The sequence below is a fragment of the Telopea speciosissima genome, chromosome 1 (assembly GCF_018873765.1).
Source record: "Telopea speciosissima isolate NSW1024214 ecotype Mountain lineage chromosome 1, Tspe_v1, whole genome shotgun sequence".
In the NCBI taxonomy this organism is placed as follows: domain Eukaryota; kingdom Viridiplantae; phylum Streptophyta; class Magnoliopsida; order Proteales; family Proteaceae; genus Telopea; species Telopea speciosissima.
The window spans coordinates 69,539,704-69,567,050 of record NC_057916.1 but is presented as its reverse complement, the minus strand read 5'-3'; the positions used below and the strand labels follow the sequence as shown (position 1 = coordinate 69,567,050).

At 39.0% G+C, this 27,347-nt stretch overlaps 1 protein-coding gene across 1 annotated transcript in view; it reads left to right on the top strand.

Moving 5' to 3' along the window:
- The first annotated feature begins 253 nt into the window (after positions 1–253).
- The window catches only part of LOC122644582 (O-fucosyltransferase 29-like), a 45,057-nt gene continuing 17,963 nt past the window's right edge, over positions 254–27,347 (top strand). Inside the window, exons 1-6 of the mRNA XM_043837964.1 lie at positions 254–554; positions 5,637–5,727; positions 11,434–11,510; positions 19,115–19,203; positions 19,321–19,510; positions 21,778–21,959. Coding sequence (XP_043693899.1) covers positions 309–554; positions 5,637–5,727; positions 11,434–11,510; positions 19,115–19,203; positions 19,321–19,510; positions 21,778–21,959 — 875 coding nt within the window. The 5' untranslated portion in view covers positions 254–308. The remainder of the gene's footprint in view (positions 555–5,636; positions 5,728–11,433; positions 11,511–19,114; positions 19,204–19,320; positions 19,511–21,777; positions 21,960–27,347) is intronic.

The window sequence follows — 27,347 nt, the reverse complement described above, 5'->3', positions numbered from 1 at the left end:
GCTCTGCTACTCTGCATGTCAGTAGCCCTCACCAAGTGGTAAGTTTAGGGTTTCTAAAATGGAGTATTAGCTCAGTTGCTAGTTAGTCTCCATTTGCCAGCAGAGATATTTATTCTAGTAACTGAACAGCTGGTCCGCCACGATCTTTATTGGCACTGTATCAGATGCCAGAGCTTGTTTGCTACTTTAATGAAGAAAGAATTTAAGAGCTCAGTAATAGAAAAAAGGTGTTTAATATGGTTTGGGATTTAATGTGGGGATTTGCCGTGGTTTTTATCCCGTTATTATGTAATTGAGACTAGAGTTCAATGGGCGTGGAAAAGGTGAGGAGATGTACTCTTCAAAGATTGGGCCTCTCTGAAGCTAACCTTCCCGCGTTACATTCGGAGACACAGTTCTGCTGGAGATCGTCGAAGAAATCGATCTCTTGGCCATATGTGTGCGGGCTTTTGCTCTTCGCCTTGGGTCTAATTTCGCTTTTCACTGGTCATGTTGCCTCTCATCTTGAGTGGTATTCTCAACGTTTAACTAAGCGGTCGCGGCACTCCAGACTGGTACGATTTTGCGCAAAACACACTCTTATCATAATTATGTCTTCCATATTTTTCCACTTTGAGTGTCAATCAGAAGTAAAATGTGGTATGGATTGCATTTGCATCTTTGGTTTTGTTGAACTTGATGAAGTGGATGATGGCATTTCCGTTGGAGCAGCGAGCTCTTGGAATTATCATTTGGGAAAGTGATTTGACCGTACACTCGTGACAATTTTTTAATTCCCATTCATCATGGGGAATGTGGCTGCTATAGGCTGTAATTTGGTATACTCTACTGTTTTTTCATGTTTTCAGACATCATTCATGTGTCTTCCCTCGAGGAACCTTTGTTACTGTTCAAACAATCTGCATAGAACTGGCTGGTTTCTGTTTCTATGTAGCATGTCCATTCATTTTCTATTGTTTTAAAAGGCGAAGCCATCTCCTTGGCTTTCTGTTGGAACCACCAACTGCGCACCGTAGATTTCTTAAAGAGAAATTTTGTACTAGGCGAGTTGACATTCTTTTTCTCCTTCTCGAATATCTTTTTCTGTGGTGAATTCATGTTAGGTCGACCTCAAAATTTAGTTCTTATACTCCCATGAACGTCGGCATCATACAAGCATCTTTATATCTTGGTCAGAAAGGTAAAATTGTCGATGGAAGTTTGGCATAAATGTTGCTTCTGATTGTAAAACCTATTTTACTGACAATTTTTATTATTCAAAAGAAAATTAAAATATAGAGTCATGCCCAACTGCATGTCTAAAGGATAAAATGTACTTCTGGATCTAAGGAAACTAAAGTTTGGCAACCATGGAAATGGGATCGTAAAGCTTCTTCATGTGTTGCTCCTATGAAGCACAATCCTCAGTTGATGTGGCCCATTACTTGACAAAGTTTAATGAATCCATTGGTGCCCACTAAGGTAGCTTTCCCCCCCTTCTTCTATGAGCTGCTCCTCCAAAAATGCTTACAGTGGTAGGTCTTTGCATTCTATCAGTGTATGGGCTCTCAAGTCTCTTTTTTCTAAGTTATTACTGGCTATTTGGTAGCATTTTTTGAGTCTTTTTGGGCTGTATAAGGTCCTCTTGAATGCATTGAAAGAGTGTCATCTTCAGGTGGTTTTTAGTGAGCTCAAGCCAAGGTGAAGCTTTCCTTTAGGATGGTTCTATCTATAATCATTTGGAATATCTAGAAGGAAGGGAATAGGTGAATATTTGAAGCTAAAGATGTATCCATGAATTATTTTTTTAGTCGGGGGCTTGAAAACAAGGGCAACACTCTTTCGCAAGATATAATTTTTTTTGGCCTTCTAGTCTAAGAGAGGTTTTGTTTAAAGTATGATATATTCAATGCAAAGTACTCGCACTTTAAAAGGATTTTGTTAGTCTCCATGTGAATGTGTTCTGTAGTTTTTGTATCTACAATCCTTTGATCCTTTTTAGTCACCCTTCCTTGGGGAGGGGGGGGGGATATTGTTCTCTATGTTAGGTTTGGTAAAACTCTGTGTATTACTGTATTTCATTATAGAGATGAGTATAAATACACAAGAATGCCATCTAATATGGTAATATGTAAACAAGGAAAGCCAATACAAGGAAAGAGAATATTTATAATATTACAACTGACACCCCCTCAAACCCAAGGTGTATCAGAGAAAATGCTCTTGAGTTTGGATACCAATGAACGAGAACGACCAGGAGGATGCGTTTTGGTAAACAAGTCTGCAGGTTGATGCACTGATGGAACAGAAGGAAGAGTGAGAACACCACAAAGTAAATGATGATGAACAAAATGTCAGTCTATCTCATTATGCTGGGTGTGTTCATGAAACACATCATTGTGAGCAATCTGAGCAGCACTCTTGGGACCTGTTTGTTTAACGGGGCTTATGGGGTGGGAAACCTGGTTGGGTGGGTCCCATGTGTAGTAGGGTGGGAGAGCAGGAAAGGAAAGGGAAAGGAATCACAAGGGAAAGATACTGTAGCATCCCACCCTTGTCGTTTGGTTGGGTGGGAATGCCCAAGGAAGGGAATCACAGACTCACAGTGAAGTGGAAGCAGAAGAAGAACAGGGGACGAGAGGTCCTGAAGTCTGATAAGGGTATCTACTTCAACATGGGCTCTTGTGTTTCAATGCATAAGAACCCAGATTCTGCCATGAAACTGGGCTCTTGTGCTCAACATTTGCAAAGAGAGGGGATGGGTACGAGGAAGTTAGAATCGGGTGAATGTGGGCCTTAGGATCGTAATTGTGAGCCAACCGGACAGTCGAGTTAGGTCAGTTACAGCTTTGATGATAGTTTTGTAATCCAATTTCCATACCCTTCTGAGCAGCTAAAGACTCGGAGAATGCTATGGACACAAGGTTACCATTGGAAGAAGAAGAAACCACCGGACAATTTTGGAAACCCAAGTTGTTATTTCTTTCGAGATTGAGATTCTGTAACTGCTGCATATGTTGCTGTTAAGGATCGTGATACAAGTCATGAAACCCACCACCATAGAACAGAGATAGATGGAAGAAGGGAAGGAAGAAGAGAGAGTTACCATGTTACCGTTGCAAATCTCGAGCAGAAAAATAACAATGAAAATCACAAAGACGAAAGAATTGTTCTCTTATTCGGTCTAAGATATCAACGAGAAGGGCCAACAAAGGAATCTAGAGACGGGTTAGGACCATTAGGTAGGAGGCAAGCAGTCGACGAGTCTGCATCCGGTGAGTATGTAGGCGGGATGACAATGAAGGAGTCAAAAGCAGGTGGTGTGGTTGTAGGAATGCCATGAACAATGGGCAGATGGAGGAGGAGGAGAGCTAGTGGGTGGGATAGACGGAAGAAAAAGGTCTAGTACAGGGTCAGGCAAGAAGGCGGAAAGGTGAGGAAAATTCAGGAGAACTCTGAGAGACAGTAAAGAAGAGTGTTCTCTTGAAAGACAACATGAAGAGATATGTGGAGATGACCTGCAACAGGTTATAACATCGATTTCCCTTTTGTTTGATGCAATGACTAAGGATACAACATTGTGTAGTATGAGGAGAGGAGGAGAGAGTTTATTACGCTCTCTGTCAGGAAGAAGAACGTAACAGAAACAACCCAAAACACAAAAGGATAGAGTAATCAGGAGTATCATATAGATGTTCATAAGGGGAGATGTGTTGAGTTACCGGAGATGGAGTACGATTGATAATGAAGATAGAGGTTAGGGCAGCCTCTCCCTAGAAAGATGAAGGTTTGGAAGAGAAAAGAAGAGCTTGAATTGTGTCTAAGATGTGATGGTGTTTTCGTTCAGCGACACTGTTCCGTTGGGATGCATCTATGCAAGAGAGTTGACTAAGAGTTCAATTTTGTTGAAGAAAAGTACGAAATGGGTGGCAAGTGTATTAGGGACAAGATAAACATCTGAAATAGATAAGTGATGTATGGAAACCTGACCAGTGTGACTATCGTGGAGAGAGGACCCATTGGCAGTTTGGATTTACTGAGTTGGCAGAGAGGGCAGTGACAGAAGGGATTGTACCAGAATGAGAGAGAACTTGGTTGAGCATAGCCTGAACGTCAGCAACAGAGTAGCAAGTGGGTGTTGAAGAAGCAGATTTGACTGCAGGAACAATGGTAGTGACAGTAGGGTGAGATCCGTTCTGGTTCTGTTGACTAGACATCGAGGTGGTTAAAATCTCAGATAGTGGCAGGGTAGGTTCCATCGTAGGCAGTGACATTGGCGATGGAGATCTCAAATAGTAGCAGATCTCAGAGCACAGGAGGATCAATCTCAGTAGATCTCCGCAGGGCGCAGGATTGGGACATAGGGTGCACGAGCACGTCGTTGTCAGGGCAGGTCGTGACGTACGGAAAGCTCGAGCAGGTGCAGACCGTGACACACAAAATCACAAATAGGGTGCGAACTTGTGATGAGAAATTGGTGATGCGGTGATGAGCTTAGGTGGGTTTTTGGAGACTAGTATAATTACACAAGAATGCCATCTAATATGGCAATATACAAACAAGGAAACTCAATACAAGGAAAGCTAATATTTACCCAATATTACAGCTAACACTATACACCTAATGATGAGATACACCATAAAGAGGGGGGGGGGGGAGAATGTGACTGAGTGGGGTAATTTTATAAATGACTTGGTATCTTGTCTATTCTCTCATTTTCTTTTTGTCCAATCCCCTCTTTCCCAACATGATTAGCTCTACCTTAAAGAATTTGGATATCATGACATTGCATGTTATGCATTGCATATGCATGCGCAGTTAAGTGTAATTTTCATCCTTGTTTCTTCCAGTATTTAGCTTGTGAACAGGGATTTTTAAAATAGAAAAATATAAAAAATGGAATTGCTTACTTGTCCTAGTATAATTACTAGAAATCTAAACGCATTTAGATAGATTTGTAGATGTTGACTTGGAGAAGTAGACTACATGGAACACTGTTCTGCTTAACTCAACTGAACTAAGTCTTGTGTCAACTAAACTGGGATGACTGCATGGACCTGTTTTGCCATTCAACTCTATAAAAGATCATATTTTTATAACCTGAAGTGCTCCATGTTTTCTCTCACCGGTAGATGAAGAAATAAGAAAAACTGAGTGGAAAAATGTACTTTAAGTATTAAGCTACAATCTACTAGCCTTATAGTTGAGATTTTGACCATTCGTAAAGTACAATTGTTGTACTGAAATGTTCATAACTACGATATTTTTACACTTTTGATGTACCCATATTAAAATGTTCATAACTACGATATTTTTACATCTTTGATGTACCCATATTGATAAATTCCTATCCTCAAAAATTCTGAAGATCACATACTGCTCCACGATAACATCTCTCAGTGTAGTGCAGTTTTATGTCACTTATCCATCTCAAATGTGCTGTCTTGTGGGTTTCTAACTGTATTGAGGACCACGTGGATGAGAATTAGTTGCAATTAATTTATCATCTGAATTTTTTAGCTTTTTTCTTGATTGTTCTTTTGGTGGATTAAATCTGCATTTTCTGCTAATAATGATAGTTACAAGTTGGTTTTACCAATTCATTTGTTCGAGCTAAATAGCTGTGCTTTAATATCACCAATTTGAAATTATTGCAGAATGAGAGAGATAGTGCAACTACCAGTTTATGGAAATCAAGATCTTCAAATTTCTACTATGGATGTAGTAACAGAGGCCGTCATTTCCCACGTAAGTTATTTGATTGATATTTATAGTTACGTTAGAAATAGTTATATGCCCCTAATGATGCATGAGCTCAGTATATTTATAGTTACTTGAAAAATAGTTTATATGCCTCTTATAATGCATGAGCTCAGTAAATCTTCTTTTTTATCTCCCCTTTGGCTTGAACTGTTGTTCATGTTCTTTCCTATGTTGACTTCTAATTGCACAAAGTTAAATCAAAATGTTACTGACACTAGTTGCATCTTTAAACAGCTGTAAATGTATAGGATATGTAAAGAAATATATAATATGTGGAGAGTTGAATGGTTATTTGCAATTGCATAGACATTGTCTTTCATATGGTCTTTTGTCCTGGTTCATTGTCTTAGCTATTGGGGAATATTTATGATCTTTAAGAATTAGTTTCCTTTAATTATTGATATTGCCTATTGTTTATCATTGTTGGTGAGAAGTACTGAATCACTACCCCTATTGAGTGAGATGTATTGGATTATAAAGCGAGAAGTACTGGATCAGTCCCCTACTTTAGTAGGAGCATACTTGTCATCTTAAAAGTTTTTTAATTGAATAAATACTAAGTGACCAGATTGGTAGGATAATTTTTTCCCTACTAATCGTTCATTTCTTTCTTTTCTCTGTTCTGCCCTATTCAGTGTCCAGATATGCAACATGGTATCGAAGTGCTGATCTAGGGCACATTACTGGTCACCATTCACAGTACCGTTAACGGTTCTGTTCCTCTCTTCTTTCCAATTCTTCTGAATGGATCTGGTTTTCCTCTGTGCTGAACCAAAAATTGATTTTTCCGTTCTATTCCTTTCTTGTGTATGCTGCAACCTAATGGTTGTTGGCTGTGTTTGTGGTGCGTGTCCTTATGATGTGAACTGTTACCTTCCCTTTTAAGTCAAATCAATTATAGAAGGGAATGATCTGTGGAGTGCCCAAGTGTGGTGGTGTCTGTGATTGGAGATTCAACTGTTGATGATGCTGTAATTAATCTCTAAGAGTAGTTGCTGCTGTAACTGAGTAACAATGAAGTTGACTGTGACTGGTTGCTGTCTGCAGTATGAGTTCTCGACCCTGATTGGTATCTGTGGTATTTGCACTTACTTCGTCGTGAGTACATTGGTTGATTTCTGCACTTTCTTATTGATGTTGGATTAGTAGGATGGCTAATATTAGTGAGGGAAATCTGCCTAGTGATGCCAATACATTCCAGATTTCATCTATGAAATTGAATGCATTTCAAACTTTTTAACATGGGAACTAGCTGCGAAGGCTTATATTGGTTCAAGGAGGAAACTTCATATTTTGGTTAATCCCCCCTCCTAGTAAAGATGATAAAATTTATTTGGACTGGATGAAGGATGATTATTTGCTTAAGTGCTGGCTATGGAATAGTATGGAACAACCTGTTAGTGCCAACTTTAAGTTCTATCCATAGTTAAAAATCTCGCCGAAATTTCGGTGGGTCTGAAAAGATTGTAAGTCGAAATAGGAAATGCAATATTTCAAAAATTTCGGTGATTTTGGTCATCTCGTTTCGGAAAATTTGTAAATTTCAGTAAAAAAAATGCACCGTTTCGCGAAATTTCGATCATTTCGTTTCGGTATTTCACTCATTTCAGCATTTTGCACCCCAAAATGGCCAAGCAAAACTTATAGAAAAACTACAATGTTTCACCAAATTTCGTATCTCGGAAATTTCGGTCTGGCCGAAATGGCCTTCCGAGACGAGATTTAGTCATATGGTTCTATCCAACTGCCAAAGAGGTTTGGGATGCTGTATATGAGAGTTTTAGTCAAGACCAGATTATTTCTCTTGTGTACCAGATTTATGAAGACATTTTTAGATTGGAACGTGGTGACAAATCTCTTAGTGAATATTATAGTGCTTTAAAAGGAAAGTGGGAAGAACTAAATCAGTATCAGTGATTTACTGCTGATATCAATGGTCTCAAAAAGCAAATGACAGATTTCAAGTTGCTAAATATCTCTTTGGACTGAATTCTGAATTCAAAGGAGTAAAAAACCAGATGTTATCCAGTGACAACTTGCCTTGTTTGATCATTGCCAATGCTAGATTGAAGCATGTACATGTTCCTTCATCCTCTACTCCTACAACACAACAAGTTCTAAGGAGAATTCTACTCTTTTCAATTTGTGGGATGTGGTAATGAAAAAAGTTATCTCTGCACCTTATGTTTATCCTTCCGATCAGTTGGGTGATAGTTTCACCAAGGCTTTGTGATACAGATAAGTCACCTAAAGGGCTTATTTTATTGGAAATAAGTGTTGGGTTGGGTTATGTAGGTGTTGGGCCTTCCCATGGGTTTACTTTGTAATGGACCACTTTAATGTGGCTTAAAATATGGGTAGAAAGTAGGAAGAGGGAATTTACTTCATTAATTTAGTTAGAGTCCTGTTATGAGTCAGTTTCTTTCATTATTTTAGTTTTCTAATTAGTTTATATTACCTTATTAGTTAAGGATTGGGTTAGGCCTTTCTTTTTTAGTGTTCGAATCTGTTTTTGAGTCTTCAGTCTTCTATATAAGTTTGTAAAGGGCTACATGATGCAGATCCAAGTTCACGCAGGAAGAAGAAGAGCAGCCTTTGATTTTCGTTGGAGCCTTTACTTGTTTGTTCTTTTATGCTAGGGTTAAAACAGCCTTTTATTGCTTAGTTCTTCCCTCCTTTTCAGCTACATGAATCTGCCGTTGTCGTTGTGGGCAGTCCTTAGCATAGTGTCCCTTCTCATTGCAGCGATAACAAGTGTTGGACTCACTGGTAGTCATTGGGGCTTTACCCTTGTCCACACGTGAAGAGCTGCCAGGGTAAGGGGCTGTCCGTGTAGAACCAGCAGTGGTGTTATTACCTCTATTGTAACCATTAGTTGGTTTGGATGCTGGAAAAGATTTTCTGGTGTCGACAACAGTAGAACCAAACCTTCTAGTAGTGTTCAATAGGTCTTCTGCCTTCAATGCCTTCTCAAAGCAATCCTTGATGTCCAAAACATCCACAACGCCAATAGCTCTGAGGATGTCAGATCTCAATCCCAATCGGAATCGGGACAACATTTGAGTAGCACTTTCTATTGTGTCGGTGCGAGATGAGAGAGAATCAAACTTCTGCATGTACTCGGATACAGTCATATGCCCTTGACGAAGGGAGTTGAATTGGTCTTGCATCTGAGCTGTATAGTGTCTTGGTAAATACTTCTCTTTCAAATCATACTTCATATCCTCCCAGTTGGTAGGTGCTTTACCTTCACGTTCCATATCCCTCGCTGTCTTGCGCCACCAGTCTCGAGCAGCACCAATTAATTTAGTGCGGGCCAGTCTCATCTTTTGATCTTCAGGCAAATCACACCAATCAAAGTAGTCATCTAGGGCAGCAAGCCAGTCGTAGAATTTCTGTGGATCACCAGTCCCATCATACTCTTTCAATTCTAGCTTGACCTTTTGTGTATCAAATCTTCTGTTCTGGGCTTCATCTCCAGTGAAGTAGGATCTCAAATATTCCTCAAAATTAGGTCTTCGAGGTGCTTCAGTAGTTCTGTCCCTATCTTCTCTGTAGTCATCCCTGTCATATCTTCTTCAATCCCTGTAGCCTCGGTCATGTCTAGACTGATCTCTGTGGTCCCTGTGACGTCTGGAATGATCTCTGTAGTGCTCATTCCTTCCCAGAGTGCCATGAACTTCAGAATGGACTTGTAGCCGATCTTCCTCTACGTATAGAGGGTTGTTTATAATAGGTGCAGCTTGCTTTTGTTCCATGGCTGTCATTCGATCACCAAGAACTTGCTGGTCTGTTGAGATCTTCTGCAGCATAGCCATGATTGCAGCAAGGGAATCAGGTTGGGGTGGTCGTGTGGGATCCATAGCAGGGCTGCCATGTTCAGCCATGGCTCTGATACCAATTTGATGTAGCCTAGGTGAAATAACTTCCACTTAGGACCAGGTTCTGTCTAAGAGTTGGCCGAATGGGCAGATTAGGGTTATTAGGGCAAAATCTAGGGTTAGGGCTAAGTAATGACAATGGGGTTTATAGGGTTTTAAAAGGCAGGTTTCAGAGATCTTAATGGTATAAAGATATTAGGGTTTGGAGAAGTCTTGAGTTTCTGCAATTTTGGGCAGAATCGGGTCACAGGCTTTAGGGTTTAATGGAGTGAAGAGATGAAGGGGTTAGAGTGGGAATTATAGGCTAGGGCTGAGGTCGAGTGTGGGGAATGATGTAGGGAAGGTGGACTGAGAATAGGGTTTGAAGGTGATGGTTAGATCTGGAATTATAATGGAGTCCTAGTTGAAGTAGGAGTTGCAGGTTTAATGGGGTTGAGGGTTGAATGGATAAATTGCAGGGTTAATGTGCAGGAGCAGCAGCAGCTTGAAGATTGAAGAAGACCTCCTGACCTTCACAGTGCAAGGAGTCGTAGGAGAACCCACCCTTTAACCACCTTGAGTCCACAAGGATGCAGGCTCGCAGATGGAGCAGAGGCAGCAGCTCGATGGCAGCAATCTCAGATCTGAAACACAGTTTTTTTATGCAATAATAAGTGGGGGAGCCTGCCCACGATTTATCTTATTTATAATGAAAGGGGGGGCCAAAAGGCCTTACAAATAATCAGACTTGAACTGGGAGTTCCAGTCCTAATCCTAGAAGCAATCCTAGTCAGATTAGGAGTGGTGATTCCTAATCTGATTCCTAATTACAATCAGCATACTTGTACTCTAAATGGGAGTACAAGTTTAAACAAATAAAACAAACAAATAAAGCAACCTATCCCTCTAAAATCGTGGAGGGATGAACTAAGCAATAAAAGACTGTTTTAACCCTAGCATAAAAGAACAAACAAGTAAAGGCTCCAACGAAAATCAAAGGCTGCTCAAAGGCTGCTCTTCTTCTTCCTGCGTGAACTTGGATCTGCATCACTACAACCTTGTACACGAATTTGATTAATGAGATTGAGAAGAAAAACATAGCTCTGTGCTTTGCTCTGTGAGAGAGTATGGTGAGAGACTAAAATACGGTGAGAGGCTGTGGGTAAGAGACCCGAGTCTGAGAGAGACTACCCTATCTTCTTCTTCCCTTCCTCAATTTCTTGTTTTTTATTTTATTTTATTGTTCTGAAATTTTCTGCAAATCTGAGAACCAATTGAAGTATTTACTGTTGCTGGACCTGAAGTTTGCAATCTTCTTGTGGACTGGTTATCAGTTGTGACTGGTCTACATTACTTTGAGCCGAGGTCCATAATTAATCATGTGTTCCAAACTGGGCATGGGAGATGTATATGCTCCAGCATGAGGGGGAGTGTTGGTCAGTAATATTGAATCACTAACCTATTAAGTGAGATGTACTGATCATGTTGTGTGAGATGTATTGGATTTTAAAGTGAGAAGTACTGGATCAGCCCCCTTCTTAAGTAGGGGCATACTTGTCATCTTAAGAGTTTTATAATTAAATAAATACTAAGTGACCAGATTGGTAGGGTAACTTTTTCCCTGCTAATCAAACACTGCTCTTCTCACTTTATTCTTTCTTTCTCTGTCATGCCTTATTCAGTGTTCAGATCTGCTACAGTCATTAGACAAGAGTCAATATTGCTGAACTTCTGTTTTCAGGAAGAGAACAACATATGTTTCAGACTTTTGATATTGGCTTTCACTTTTTACTGATATCAACTTTTTTTTTTTGCTTTACTCTAATTCTAGCTGCGGTTCGTGAGCGCATGTCAAATGGCTATTTGCTAATTGCGACAAGTGGAGGGCTAAATCAACAAAGAACGGGGGTAAGTCAAAATTGGAAATACTCTTTATACCATGTGGAAGAATATGTTGAAGTTTCATCTAGTAGTGTCAAAATAACCATGATTATCTCAGATTTGGTTGAACTTGTTTAGTGCTAGAAAAGGATACTCATGTCTCTATAGAACCATGAAGAACATAATAAAAGCTGAATATCCTCATCTTGCCAGCCCAAATTAATTAGTTTCATTTGGAAATTAATAGCTGCTTTTAAGTGCCTGAACAATTTCTAGGGGAAATGAGTTCTGATAATAACATCTTTGATGCATAACATAATGAAAACCCTGTGTGCATTCTGAAACTGATTTAGTGTACTAAGGTTTTGGGTGGTATTTTGTCATGCTCAAAATGGAGGAAAAGTAATACTTATTTTTGGTGGATGCTAATTATTGCCAGAAAAAAGAAAGTGGTTCTGGTTGTTCTTGGTGAAAAATGTTAGGTGCCCTGGGCCATATATTACTTTGCCGTTGGCCCATGATGAGCATTAAGTGGGATGGGAGCTTGAAATGGGGGAAAAATGTACCATTTGTTTGCTACCGTTTCACCCAAAGGCTCAAACTGTTAGGGAAGGGCAGCGTCAATGTACACATCAACACTCCCCCGCACTTGCAGCCCAAGATCCCATGGTCTTTGCACGTGGAGCTTACGTGGCATTTTCTTCGTGTGGCACCGAGGGAGAAGAAATGTCGGGAAAACTCTTCCGATGCACTTCCCAGGATTCAAACACTCGACCTCCCAGCTCTGATACCATGTTCGCTACCGTTCACCTAAAAGCTCGAACTGTTAGGGAAGGGCAGCATCAATGTATACGTCAACACCATTATGGGAGCTTAAATGAGGAAACTGCACCATTAAGATTTATTGAGTACACACTCATGCAACATTAAAGGGAACGAAGAAAGTTTTGTTGTTCTCAAGGGCTGAAATTTTGACCTACTTTCTCTATCCCTGCCGAGTTCAGCTCCCCTGTATTTAGGCTGGGTCTCGGAATGAGATCCCCCCCCCTTCCTTTTTATTGTGAGCAAAATGGCAGCCCAATTATTAAATGGCTAAGGAAGTTGGGCATGGATCTCAGACTCAGTTGGTCATTATACCCCTGTCGCACCTTGCTGCTGCACAGCAACCAACGGGAAATTTTATTTTATTTTTTGATATGCTTGGATGCCTGCCCTAATCCTCTGTTGTTAATAACTGGGTTGTGCTCCTTTTAACCTGTTAAATAATGTGAGGCATACAGCCCTGAACGCCCTACATAAGTCTGGCCCAAACCTGCCTGGTTGTAACCCCTAGTGATGCAGCACCAAGTGCCCACACCCGAAGGAAGAAGAAGAAGAAGAAGAAGCAACCCTGAAATTAGGGTTAAGTTTGGGAGCCGTAGCTTAGGTTTGCATTTTAGTATTTTCCATACTTAGTTTTTATTTCAGTTTATTTGTAAACTTAAATTGAACCGGTTCAAACCATGGTTCAATTTAAATGATTTAATTAAGTCTTTTATTTTAAGTTGTTAGGGACAATTAGGTCTTTTTCTTATTTTAAGTTTTGGGTTGTTTATTTAGATCCCCACCCCTCCACGATTTAGTGAGGGAGTGTTACTTAGATTAGGATTTGGCCATTGGCCTTTTATTATAAATATTGAATATCGTGGGAGGCTCCCCCACAGTTGATGAATTAAAAAAAGGGGAAATTTCACGGACACCCCCTGTAAGTATTCAATATGTCACGGACTTCCCAAACTTGGTCAAAATGGCAACCTTCCCCCTGACGTTAAGCACAGTTAGTACCCAAAGGTGAAATATCCATTTTATCCCTTTTTTATTTAAATAAAAAAATTGTCATTTCATCTTCTTCCCTCTTCTTCCATATTCTTACCGTTTTGAAGAACTGCTGCAAATCCATTTTGGGCAAACATCACCTGCTCCGGCTCTGGCGACCATTAACAGCGGCAATTCCAACTCCGGCGACCATTACAGCGGCCTTCCTCAGCCTTCCTCAGCCACGTTGATTCCATCCCAAACCCATACGCCTTCCATTTTTCTAATCCAATCTATTATTCAGATTTCCAGATTTTCAAATGGAAAAAAAAAATTGCAAACTTATATTAAATAATACACAACTTCGTCAGCCGAGCCAAGCACACCGGATTCCAACTAGCAACACCAGACAGTTGCAGCCATTGAAGCCTTCAAAGTTTCAAACCTCGGACTTTTGCAGAGGAATCTCTCTCTCTCTTTCTCTCACTTCCTCTTGAAATTTGTCAGATCCATTGCGCCAATAGATCGTAAGACCCAACAAAAGAAGAGAAACAAAACCAGGAATCCAAATCTTACCAAACGATTTGGGGGAAAGGATGTAATTAAAGAGACGAAAACCAGATTAATTAATGGGATCGATTCAGATTTCAGAAACATACTCTCTTAACGTTTCCAATAAATCTTTCTTCTCAGATCGGCAATTGTTACAGTAAAGTCGCCATGAACAATTCGCTTCCTCCGTCGGAACGAAAGAGGAAAAAAAGAGAAAAAAAAATCTACAATTTCAAAAAACAGGGAGAAGAAAAACAAAAGAATCGTAAATCTGTCTGTACAAGTATCGATCTTTGTTGTCCATCGATTTCCAACCTTATTCCTTCCTTCTTGGACGGCAAAATTGGGTGGGTTTTAACGGAACCCCGGCGCTCATCTCACATGAAGGAAGGGGATGAGAGGAGGAGACTCCTTGATCCTTCTTTCTTTGACACTTCCATTTCTTGTCCAAGTAGAACTGTGGGGCAGCCGCTGCAACTGCCATTATGATGATGTTGATGAGATACACTTCCACACCTTCTTTGAGTTTGATGTGTCAGGGTGGAAATCCTTTCCTTTTCTAGAATCAGAATCACGCAGGCTTCAAGAGTCTTTGTGGGGTAACGGGTAGTGAGTCTCTGAGCGAACGAAAGAGAGCGAGAGGAATTGAAGAGAACAGAACAGAAGAGACACAGAGAGAGTAAGGTGAGAGGTTGAGAGATGGAAGAGGGAAGTGTGTTTCAGTTTCTGCATTTAGATGTAAGGGTATTATAGGGAGTTCACCCTGTGGTAAGGGTAATTTCGTCATTATAAAAGATTTAACAGCAACTTAACTGCACAGTGGATTAAGTTGAAATAAAAACATTGTCTGTGATATTTTTCCAAAGTTTGGTATGTCCGTGATATTTCATATACTTACAGGGGGTGTCCGTGAAATTTACCCTAAAAAAAAAGACAGAATTGTGCTGTCGCCATTGTTGCTGCTGCTGCTCCTTGAGAGCTTGCATCCTTGTGGTTCTATCAAGGTGGATCTCCTACGACTCCTTGCATCGAGACGATCGAGAGGATCTCCATTGAAGGTGGTTCTATCCTTCTCCATTGTTCAAGCTTGCTGCCAGTGGAATCTGCTGTAAGATTGAGTTCAATTTCTGTTTCTAACCCTCCAATCCCTCCCCATTGATCCCCTTCTATTTTATTTGAATCCCCTCAAAACCTTAGATCTTCTTAACTCCAGTCAGACTTCATCCTTCATCAGATTGAACCCAAATTCAGACTACAGCTCCCTCTCCACACCCCTTACACTCGACTTTAAGCTCTGCCCCATTCCCCTCCTCAAACCCTAATCCACATTGTCCTTGTAAAACCCCGAAAGTCCTAAATTTCTGTCTAGACCTAACCAGCCATCAGAATTACACCACACTACAACCGAACCTCCTTCCCATTGCCCCTAGCCCTTGGCCAGAAGCCTTGGTCCAGATTCCCATCTTAAACCCTAGTTTTAGCTACTTTCCTTGTTTCCCAAAACTCGAAACCCTAACCCTAATTTTCTGGAATTTAGAAACTCATTCAAACCTAACTTAACCTATACCATTAGCTTCCCTTAGATCTGCCTATCATTACTAAATAAGATTAAACCTCAATACCCTACACATAACCCTAGTTTTGACATAAAACTACAATTCTGCCCTAATGCAACTGCAGAACCAGCAGCCCCTTGGTTCCTTTATTATTAGATCCTGGATATTTGGCCTCTAGCAGGTTCTTTGCCTATCTAGGGCTACATTACCTAGTTCTAGGCCTAGGCCAAGAATGGACATTGTTAACATAAATTTTGGTTCCCTTGGCTTATGAGAGATGAGTGCTTGAATGATGGATAACCTGCCACTAAAATCTCTTTATTACTTGTAGTATATATTATTTTCTTTGGAGAACATGCAACATGGTAGATTTTCCAAAAAATATGGTATTTACTTTAATAATTCATGAATAATATACGAGTTACGAACCGAGGGAGGGTTGAGGCATGAAAGACTTTTCTATGATCCGGTTATTTCCAAGTACGTATCATCTGCTGCGTTATCCACGGCTTTATCTGCCGTCTCTGCGGATGCCAAAAGCCTACTGTTCTCTCGGATATTGATTGGGTTGACCTGGGAAGAGACCCTGACGAACCTTCCAACAAGCAGAATAGAAGTTGTTTACTACTCTACTTACAGTAAACCTCGTAGGTATGGGGGATTAAACTCATTTTCATTTTGTATGTTGCAGACACGTTATCCAATCTTTATGTCAAGTAACAACATGATGGTAATTTAATGTATTTTTTACTTGTAATAAAGAAAAGGAAAAGAAGAATACTAAACAGTACGTGAAGATACAAAAGGTAATTGGTTTTTTGGGTTACCAAAAATAAGAGAAAAGTGAAGGTTTTTTGGCTGCATATAACATACTAAGGCACTCTCTAAAGCAACCCAGTGCAGAGTCTCCTGCTACTGCAGGGTCTGGGAGGGGCAAATGTACGCAGCCTTACCCCTTACTTCGCAGGAGAGGCTGTTTCCAAGTTTTGAACCTGCAACCAACAGGTTGCAGTAGCACAACTTAACTGTTGCACCAAGGCTCGCCCACTATAACATAATAAGGCACTACATAAACAGAAAAGAGTACAATTAGCATCTATATGTACAATCATTGTGACTGAGATGCACTAATATGTGATAATAGTTGTAGATGCACTTCATTATATAGAAAATTGTAGGAAATTTTATAAATCCAATTAGTATTTGTCTTTTATTTTTCTTGTTTTCTACTACTATTGACCTTTGACATATGTGATTGTGACATAACAAATTTTTTGAGTATCAGATGGTACTATAAATGTTATATTTAAAGTAACTAGAAATTTGTTTATTTTATCTTTTGTCTTGTCACCAAAAAAATAAAAAAAGGTGGTTGGGGGGGGGGGGGGACACATTTACAGTTGGATAGGACACACTAGCACTCCTTACAACTAAAATAAATTATCCCATCTTGCCGTGTATATAAAGATACCCATCTTGAAAAGCTTTTTCCTATACAACAACAACAACAAACTCCGCCTTATCCCAAATGGGGTTGGCTACATGGATCCAAACAAAGCAAAGTAGGTAAAATTGCGGTCTAAACAAACAAAGGAGAATGAAGAGAAGGGAAAAGAGGGATGTGGAGAGAGAGAGAGAGAGAGAGATGGGATCTGCTACACAGATCCTTGCCCTCCAATAGGCTTTGTCTGAGGTCATACTTGGTACAAGACCTAGACTATGCATGTCCTTCCTATAGATTATCTATTATATAAATAAGGTAATAAAACTTTGTGTATAATATGCTTCTTTTTCCAAACTTTTGAATTGTAAGCCGAATAATATGTCTCGTGAATAATACTAAAAAACTTCAAATAGAGAATGTGAATCAACTAGCTAGAGCCAAATATTTTATTTAACATACCCAAAAAATTATGTATGTGTTGGGCCTTTGATCCCACGTGTTTTCATTGTAATGGGCCACTTTAATGGGCCTATAATATGGGTAGAGCCTAGGCATCTGGGATTAGTTAGTTAAGTGTCTTTATTTCTTTATTTTAATTGTTATTGAGTGTTTTAGTTTGGCTGGATTAGGATTCTATAAGCCCAGTCCTGTTTCGAGTCAGATTCTCTTTTTATTTCAGTTTTCTAGTCAGTTTATGTTACCTAATTAGTTAAGGCTTGGGTTAGGCCTTTCTTTTTTGGCGTTTAAGTCAGTTTTTGAGTCTTCTATATAAGTTTGTAAGAGGGTCCAGCATTGTACATGAATTTTCATTAATGAGAAGCTGTCTTTGCTGCTTGTCGTGGTATACTCTTCCTTGTGTGTGATCAAGGCATTGATTGTGTTTGATCCAATCAAACACCTTGTGGTGAGAACCCAGATTGTTTCCTCTCAAACATCTCTTTTAAGGTAGGTACTGTGTCACTATTTGTTCGTTTCTGCAATTCTGTCCATCTTTGATTTTCCAATTCTTCAACTCAATCATCATTAGATTATTGATTTGGAGGTGAGTTCATAATCTGATTCAAGTTCTATTTTCTGCAGTCATCAGTTAAAATTACCTGTTTTCAAATTCTGTCTTCAATTTCTGATTCTGTTGATTAAATCCAACAATCCCACTCATACTGAGAGTGTCTGACTTGGGTCGTTTCATTCGACCAATGTTGAATTCGATTACTGAATACTGAAATTAAGAATTTTCTCTATCATCCCTGTTTTCAATTTCAGATTCTGTCTAGTCTTTAATAGAGTCCTATTTCAAGTAGTTCTTTCTTTCTTGGGTTTATTGCTGAATTCGATTTGTCTATTCTGCTGGTTTGTTTATTTTGATATTGATACTATTTATTGATATTCTGTTCTTTATCCTAGTTCTGTGATCTGTTCATTGATCAGAATTATATTTTGACTGATTTGCCCTTCTCCTAGTCTAACTAGGATTCCGTATTATAATCTGATCCAACCATTGGATCCTGCTGAAACTATCAGCAAGGTTTTCATTCACTAATATGAGATCTTGACCTGAATATCAGATCAATTTGATTGCTGGATTTTGTTCTAGATATTTCGTTCTAAAACTACTTGCATATCTCTCTATTTTCGATCCTATTTGGGTACTGTTTTATTCCATTAAATCAGTATTGCATTACCATGTCTTCTGATTGACCACCAAATATATGAACTTTATCCTAGTATTGTTCTTCTTGAATGTTTATCAAAGCATCATCTTTTCAATCATTTCTTAGTGTTTATTCTGCCATGTAGTGAAATAATTTTAGACTGAAATTGGAAGCAAGTAGCTAAATCTGGGTTCTGCCTTTGCAACAAATCTGAGCACCACCTAAGCAGTAGGTGGAATATATCCATTTTTTGTATGTTTCCCTATGTTCTAAATGCTTGTTTTTCCTTACGTGTTAATGGATTGCTAAATATCTTTATGTCATGAAACTGAACTATACACAATCCTGTTGTGCCAAATATTTGCTGATACAAAATCACCATTTCTTCAACTAAGCATCGAATTTTGTATGCTTCTTAGCAAAGAAATTAAAGAAGAAAAAACCTTTCCCTCTCTGTAGTGGTTTCAGGCCACTTGAAGTGTTTCTTTGCATCATTTTTTTTTGTGAAGCATTACAGTTCACCATCCACTGTAGTATTGTGACGTTCCATTATTGCCATAGCATCTAGAGCATGATAATAGAATGTCTTATGTGTTATTATTTTCTTCTTTGCTTTGTCTCCATGGAACTCAGATAACAGATGCAGTAGTTGTTGCACGCATTTTGAATGCTACACTAGTTGTACCAGAGCTGGATCATAATTCCTTCTGGAAAGATGATAGGTGAGTTGGCTGGACTTTATTGTACTTAAATTTATTATCTATCTGTTTATTCTTTGTCATAATCATTATAATTACTATTTACTATATTATGACAGATAATATCCCCTTTGCATGCAGTGACTTCATTAATATTTTCGATGTTGACTGGTTCATTACGTCTCTTGCAAAGGATGTCACCATTGTAAAAAGAATTCCTGGTAAAGTAATGAGATCAATGGAAAAACCTCCATATACAATGCGTGTGCCAAGGAAGTCACCTCCTGAATATTATCTGGACCAAGTGCTGCCTATACTCTTGAGGAGGCGTGTAAGAAGTCCTGGAACTTGTTCTGGCATCTTATTCTTACTCATAATCTATGTATTGTTTAAAAAAAGGGTGTACCCAATGCATGAGACTCCCTCCACTGCGGGGTCTGGGGAGGGTCATAATGTATGCAGCATTACCCCCGGCTTCGCGGAGAGGCTGTTTTCCGACTTGAACGCACGACCACTAGGTTGCAATGGAGCAACTTTACCATTGTGCCATGGTCCGCCCTCATCTATGTATTGTTTAATATATTTTATATGTTCTGTGAATTATCTGGTATAATTTGTAAGGGAGAGGGTTCACCATGCTGCCAGTGTGGGAGGAATCTGCATGCCACACAAATGGGTCTTGAAAAAGGTATCATCTATATGGGACGCACATATTCAAAGCAAGAAAGAGAAAATCATAAACTAATCATGTGAGAGGGAAATTGCACCCTTCCATCATGGGGAATTTTTTCCCAATTTGTAAATATTTTGTCCTTTGAAGGTTTTGACCTTAATTTGGTTCATAGGAGTAGTCATGGCCTTTTTGTAGGTGACTTGGTGTCAACCTTCATCAGGCCTGTGTTATTGCAGTGGAGTTAGCTGATCTGCTGATTTTCTTTTAATTTTCTTGGAATTGTGCCCCATAATGTTTGTGGATAATTATATCTCTCTTCTTACACCCCTCCCCCCCCCAAAAAAAAGAAAAAAAAGGGAAGCTTCATCTTCTTTCTGATTTATGAACTGGGTGATGCAGATTTATCACCAAATTGGGCTTCTTTACTTAGGAATAAGTCTAGGGTTGGGTTATATACATGTTGGGCCTTTGATCCCATGGGTTTTCAATTTAATAGGCCACTTTTATGGGCCTAAACTATGGGTAATAAGGTTACATACGGGATTAGTTAGTAGCTTTCTTTTTTATTTGGTTAAGTGGTCATGTCACTATTTAATTGTTTTGTAAGTTGGGCTGAATTAGGACTCTATTAGTCTAGCCATGTTTTGAGTCTATTTCCTTCAGTATTTCAGTTTCCTAGTTAGTTTAGGTTACCTAATAGATTAAGTATTGGGTTAGGCCTTTCGGCCCTTTCCTTTTTAGTGTTTTGACTCTATTTTTGAGTCTATAAGGTTGTAAGGGGGCAAAACATTGGAAACAAATTTTGATTAATGAAAATCTTTTTGCTGCTCTTCTTGTTCATTGAAGAATTTTGTCTTGTGTTTGATCAAGGCTGAAGGAATCTTAATTTACTTTTATTCATCCAAAAAAAAAAAAGGCTAAAGGAATCAGTGTTTGATCCGATTGACAGCTTGTGGTGGGAAGCCCGGGTGGTTTGTGGTTACTTTTATCTTCTGCATTCACTGTTCTACATTCAAGTTCTGGTTCAAGTATCATTCTTCATTAGCAAAAATTCTTTTCAAATTGTTCTTCAATTTACAAGTAAGGGTGAACCTGAACCAAAACCCTAACCTCTTCTTCTCCTCTTCTAGACCACCTACAACCCTCACAGCCAATTCCAACCGTGAGAACGGCTCCATACTTGGACCGAGTCCTCTACTGCCCATCTGGGAAACTCGATCCAAGGCTGGTGTAATTCTGCCCAGCCATTAACCATAAATCTCCAATTTCCCATCTTTCCAAACCCCTAACGCTAGATCCCATAACTTGCTGCCGATTCTGTCCAGTAGTCTTAGACTTGTTAAAACTTAACGAAACCTTCATTGGAAGGCTCCCCTACATCAACTTACCCTAACCCTACCATCAAACCCTAGACTACACAAAACCCTAACCCTAATTTGACCAAAATCACATAGTTTGACCTAACCGAATTACAGTTCAGATCAGATCCTGGTCATAGTTGTCAAGGTGTCTCCTAGGCATCTGGGCACCTTGGACGGCTTGGACGCCTTGGTCACCTTGTTGGTGTCACCTTAATTTTTACCCTCTCCAATGCCTTGGGTCACCTAGACGCCTTGACAACTATGATCCTGGTTATTTGACTCCTAGTTTGACTATTCAAACTTAGGACTACATTACTGGGTACTGTTCCCTAACAGTTCTGTACTTCCAAAAAAAAAGGGGTAAAATCTCATTAGCAGTCTCTGCAAATTATCATCTTGTATTGTTACTGTTTTGGTTATTGATTTATTAGGCTGTCTTGCACATATCTGATTTGAATTGTCATGCCAGTCTGACAGTACCTTTGTGAACTTGGATTCTGCTTTGTTTTAATAGCAAATTTAAATTAAGTTCAGAAAGAAAAGTAACACTTAGAATATTTGCAGGCTGTTCAGTTGACAAAGTTTGATTATAGGCTTGCAAACAGCCTTGACGATGAACTACAAAAGCTTCGTTGCCGAGTGAATTATCATTCTTTGAGATTTACAAAACCTATACGGGAACTTGGTAAAAAACTTGCAATGAGAATGCATAAGATGGCCAAACGTTTCATTGCAGTTCACTTGAGGTATGTGCTTATAAACTAAGGCTGTTGGAATGTAATACAAGAATTACTAGATAGTGAAAATAGAGATTTCAAGTGCAAGCCATGTGAATAGGGGTTTGAACTTTCTCATAAGAGTGGTCTTACTATATAGTTGGATGTTTTTTCTCTATCTACAGTTGGTTTTTTTTTTTGTTTCTATTACAAAATGTCATTTGACTATAAAAAAGAATCTCAAATATTGGGTACTAAACCATATGACTATCCATTAATGAAAGAATTAATATCCAAATGTCTATCATATGACAATTTCTTCACTTGCATTTCAGATTTGAATTTATCAGATTCTATTGCTAATGACTCAAAAGCCAGTTCCATTCAAAACATTTTCTAGACATGGTATGTTTTGATGGATGGTGTCTTCTGCTATGATGTGGCTAATCCAACTGTTTGATTGATATAGCACCATTTGGATTGTCCACGTCTTATTTTGTTACCAATCTCAAGCATCTGGCCCACTATCTAATGAATTTTTCCTACATCATATTTTAAGCCATTATATCAACGGAGGGCTGATGTGGCAGTTCTGAGGTTGGATAATTGGGGAGGGGGCATGTGAATTGGCCATCTTTCAAATTTCAAGGTCAAACTTGATCATATGGCCTACCATATATTGAATCTTTTTCCCAACCATCCAAACCTTGACCAAATTGACCTGTTGATTATGCCACATGGTGACCTGCTGTTGAGATGAATTTATCACACAACTCTGAGATGACATGAATAACTTATTCACAAAATTTGAGGACCAACTAAGCTGCCATGTGGCAGATAAAAGCACAGAGTATCCGTCTACATATACTAATGTAGTCCTAGGTAGGAATAGTCCCACTAGGAGCCAGGGTACTAGGATCACTTAACAAGGCTGCTGGTTGGGACAGCTTAGGCTAAATAGGGCAAAAATTAGGGTTAGGGTTGACTAATGGTAATAGGGTTTAGAGGGTTTTAATATGCAGGTTCTAAGGGTCTTTATAAACTAGATTTGGTTAGGTTTGAATAAGTCTTAAAATTCCAGAAATTTAGGTTTAGGGTTTCAGGTTTTAGGTTTTAGAATCTAGCTGAAACTAGGGTTTAGGATGGGATTTCAGGGCTGGACTTCAGGTCGAGTTTTACTGGCAGTGAGAGGGTGGTTCGGCTGAAGTTTGATTGGATTTTGATGGCTGGTTAGGTCTAGACAGGTTTTAGGGTTTTAGGTTGTTTGAGCTAAAATAATATCGCAAGCGTATGGGTCAATCGTAGCTACGGGTCGAATACGAGGAGATATACGCCATTCTATTTAACTAACTTAAAAGTAATGCAAAGTGAACCAAATTAAAGTGTTAAATTAAACTAATTAAACTAACAAATTAACACATCCTAACTCACAAGCATCTAACGAATTAAATTGGTATGAATTAAATTGGCGTCCTAACACATATCCATCTAACCACAACCACATAAAAAAAATAAAAGAAATAGAGGGAGAAGAAGAAGAAGAATGAGATGGAAGAAGAGAGAATGAGATAGAAGAGAGGGAGAATGAGTTTAAGAGTTTAGAGAGTAAAAACCTGGATACTTGAACGAACCTTGCATGTCTTCTCTTCTAAATCTCCAAGTCTTGTCATCAACTTAGGAACTTAGACTAGAAAGCTTGAAACTAAACTAGAATTATTATAACCACATTGAAGACATAAAATTAAAGCATGAATCAAAAGCATTACAACCGTAGAATTGAAAGCATGAAATCAAACTAGAACTTAGAAAGCCAAAAACTAGAAGAAGAGAAGAAAAAATTTCACTAATTAATTGAACTAAAAACTGAATTAAAACTAAACTAAAACTAACTTAAAAACTGAACTAGAACTAACTTATTACAACCCAAAGGGCAAGGGGTATTTATAGGGGGAAGGGAGAAGAGGGAAGTGGTGGGAGAAATATTCCCTAAGAAAAGAGAATATTCTCTTCTCCTTCCTCCTTTACAATGCCTTGAATCCCAAGAAAAAAGAAAAAAATAGAAATAGGGAGAGAAAAGAATCCTAGATACATAAACCTTTTATTTATTAAAAAGTAATTTTCTAATTCTAACGTGTGCTTCCTTTTCTTTGTGGGTGTCTTCTCCAAGCAATGAGATCAAGGCATCTTTGACTTTTCAACCTTCCATAGATGAGAGAATATCTTTCAAAAGAAATCTATCCCAAGTAGAATTCCAAAAGTGCCCTTGAAAAGTTGGAGGAGAGAGAAAGTGATGACTAGGATTCTACTCAACAAATAATAAAATACACATTCTGTCCTTAAAAAAAAACGTGGAGCATGGGGTGCTTATATAGGCCTCACTATTGCATTCCTTGTGAGAAATCACCCAAAATAGACCCAAATTTCGTCCAATTTGGAATTCGGGAGCCCAAGATATCTCAAGTTGAAGTTGGACTACTCCAGAGCCTTCCAAATGGAATCTTTCGGCTGACAGAAAGATAACTTCTAATAATTGCGCTAAGGCCCCTAGAATCCAAACTTCTGCTTTACTTTGTCCCCGGCCGACTATCAATAATTACAAATAAACCCCTATCTACGGAAACGGCTGTAACTTCTTCGTTTCAACTCGAAATCAAGTGCCGTTTGAACCGTTGCGAAGTTGACTCGACGGGCTATGCATCCATACTATTAACACCTCAAAATTATGCTAAGGGGCCCACTGTACTCACGTTCAAATTTGACTGATTGGCTTGATTCTTTCAGTGCTCAATCCAAACTTGATTTTCTTGACTCCTGGGCGCTTCCAGCTATTCTTAGCATCTTTTGCTCCATTTTCACAAGAATTCACCTAAAACCTGAAAAACACAAGAAAGCACCGAAGTAACTCTGTCCAATGTGGTAAAATGTATGCTTTATGCCCTAAGATTGCACACATAAATGTGTTCATCATAGGTCTTAATGGTGATGGAGGGAATTAGGGTTTTTAATGGACAGTTGAGGCTGCAACTAAGATCGAGTGGGAGGGTTACTGAGCAGGAACTGTGGTTGAAATTTGAGTGTAAACTGATGAGGGAATAGGGCTGTAGTGATTATGGATGCAGCTAGGGTTTGGGGATCAATTATGGTTTTAATGGAGGAAGGGAAATAATAAAACAATAAATTAACTTACTAAATTGTAGGTTCTTCAATTGCAGCTTGGAGAAACTTGATTGAAGAAGAAGAAGGACCTCCCGATCTACAAGATGCAAGGAGTCGCCGGAGTTCACCAGCCCTAACCCTTGATATGACTCACAAGGGGTCTTGATATGACACACAAGACATGTCTCTTGAAGAGAGAAGCAGCAACAGAAAAGGCTAATAGCAGGATACGATTTTTTAAACATAAAACTTGGTGGGGGAGCCTCTTCCACGTTTCTATTAAATAAGGGGCCAAAAGGCCTATTCCTAAATCTATTACAATTTAAATCTCCAACTTAAATCGTGGAGAGGTGGACCAATTTAAAAACAAATTAAAAACTAAAAAGAAAAGACTCATCTACCCCTAATGACTTAAAAACAACTTAAACTACTTAAAATAAAGAAGATTCCCTAGTAGCCAATAGGATATAAGAACCTCTTAGCCAATAGGATCACCTCACTTAAATTAGACCAATTGAACCAATTGGATGCAACCAATTTAAACCGGTTCAATTAAAAACACAAAATAAAAACTAAGTGATGCAGAAGCCGAAACCATGATTTAATTGGCTGTTCTTTGATTTTCGTTGGAGCCTTTTTACTTTTCTTATGATAGGGTTAAAACAGTCTTTTTTTATTTATTTTCTTAAGTTCTCCCTCCACGATTTTAGAGGGATAGGTGTTTTTTTAATTTTATTTGTTTAAGCTTATACTCCTATTTAGAGTATAAGTCTATTATGTTTTATGTTTGTGATTAGGATTCAGATTAGGAATTCCCACTCCTAATCTGACTAGGATTTGCTTTTATATTGATTATTTGTAAGGCCTTTTGCCCCCCCCCTTTTATTATAAATAGATATTTCGTGGGAGGCTCCCCCACCTATTATGTTTGAAATTTTGTTTCTTCTTGCTGCTGCCGCCATGACTGCTGCTGCTTCTCTGTCTTGTGTGTCATATCAAGACCCCTTGTGAGTTATATCAAGGGCTAGGGTTGGAGAAATCCAGCGACTCCTTGCATCTCGCAGATCGGGAGGTTCTTTTTCTTCTTCAATCAAGCTCTTCGAGTTGCTGCCATTGAAGTTCTTCTATTACAAGTAAGCTGTTCCAGAATTCTGCAATTAATTAGTTTCCTTCTTATTCCCTAACCCAGCCCTACATCTTCTATCAATTTCCATAACCCTAATCTCCATTAAATCTGCAACTCCTATTTTAACTAGGATTCCTTCGTAACTACAGATCTGACCATCAGTTTTCATTAAACTTCTAACCACAGATCCCTCACAGCAGACCTTCCACTCGACCTAACCTGCAGCCTTCATCTCAACAACTAAACCCTAATTTCCTCTCTTCTCCATTACACCCCAACAACCCTAAACCTGCCTAGACTTAACCAGCCATCAAAACCCAACCATATTACAGCCAAACCTTCCCCTCACAGCCAGTAAAACTCGACCTGACTTTCAGCCCTTAAATCTCATCCTAAACCCTAGTTTCAGCCTAGTTTCTAAAACTGAAAACCTGAAACCCTAACCCTAATATTTCTGAATTCTTATTTCTTATTCAAACCTAGTTAAGACCTATCCTAATAGACTCCTAAGAACCTGCAGACCATTACCCAATAAAACCCTAACTCAATCTCCCATTCCTAACCCTAATTTTGCCCTAGTTACCCTAAACTGCCCATTCGGCCAACCCTAAAACAGAACCTGGTCCTAAGTGAGATTTATTTCACCTAGGCTACATCACTAAGTATAGAAATAAACTAAACTAAACTAAGGCTCCTACTAAAACCCTAGGTTTAGGGTGGCTTCTTTAAGTCGAGGAGGCTAGGATCTGCATCAGATACTCTTTAGACATATTCATCTAGAGAAACTGTGCTCTTCTCAATTAAGTGCAAGTTTGTGGTGTACATCTGTCAACTTGCAAGATAGTTCTCATTTGCAGGGTTCTTTTCCTCTTTTAGAGAATCTTAAAATCTCGTAACTGTAATTCAACCTCATACCCATCCACAGGATGCAAATGCTCACTTAGATTCTGTATGGATCCATATAGCTGAGCGATTAACCGCTGGATGACTGTATATGCTTGTACAAACCTCATTGCCATCAAGCTTTCAGAGAAACCCAGGTCCTGTGAGATTGGGGGTTGCCATTAGGACATACAAGGAACAGTTCTTTTGTTCTTTTCTGGTCCAATTGGAAAGGCAGATTCAATCACTGTGGA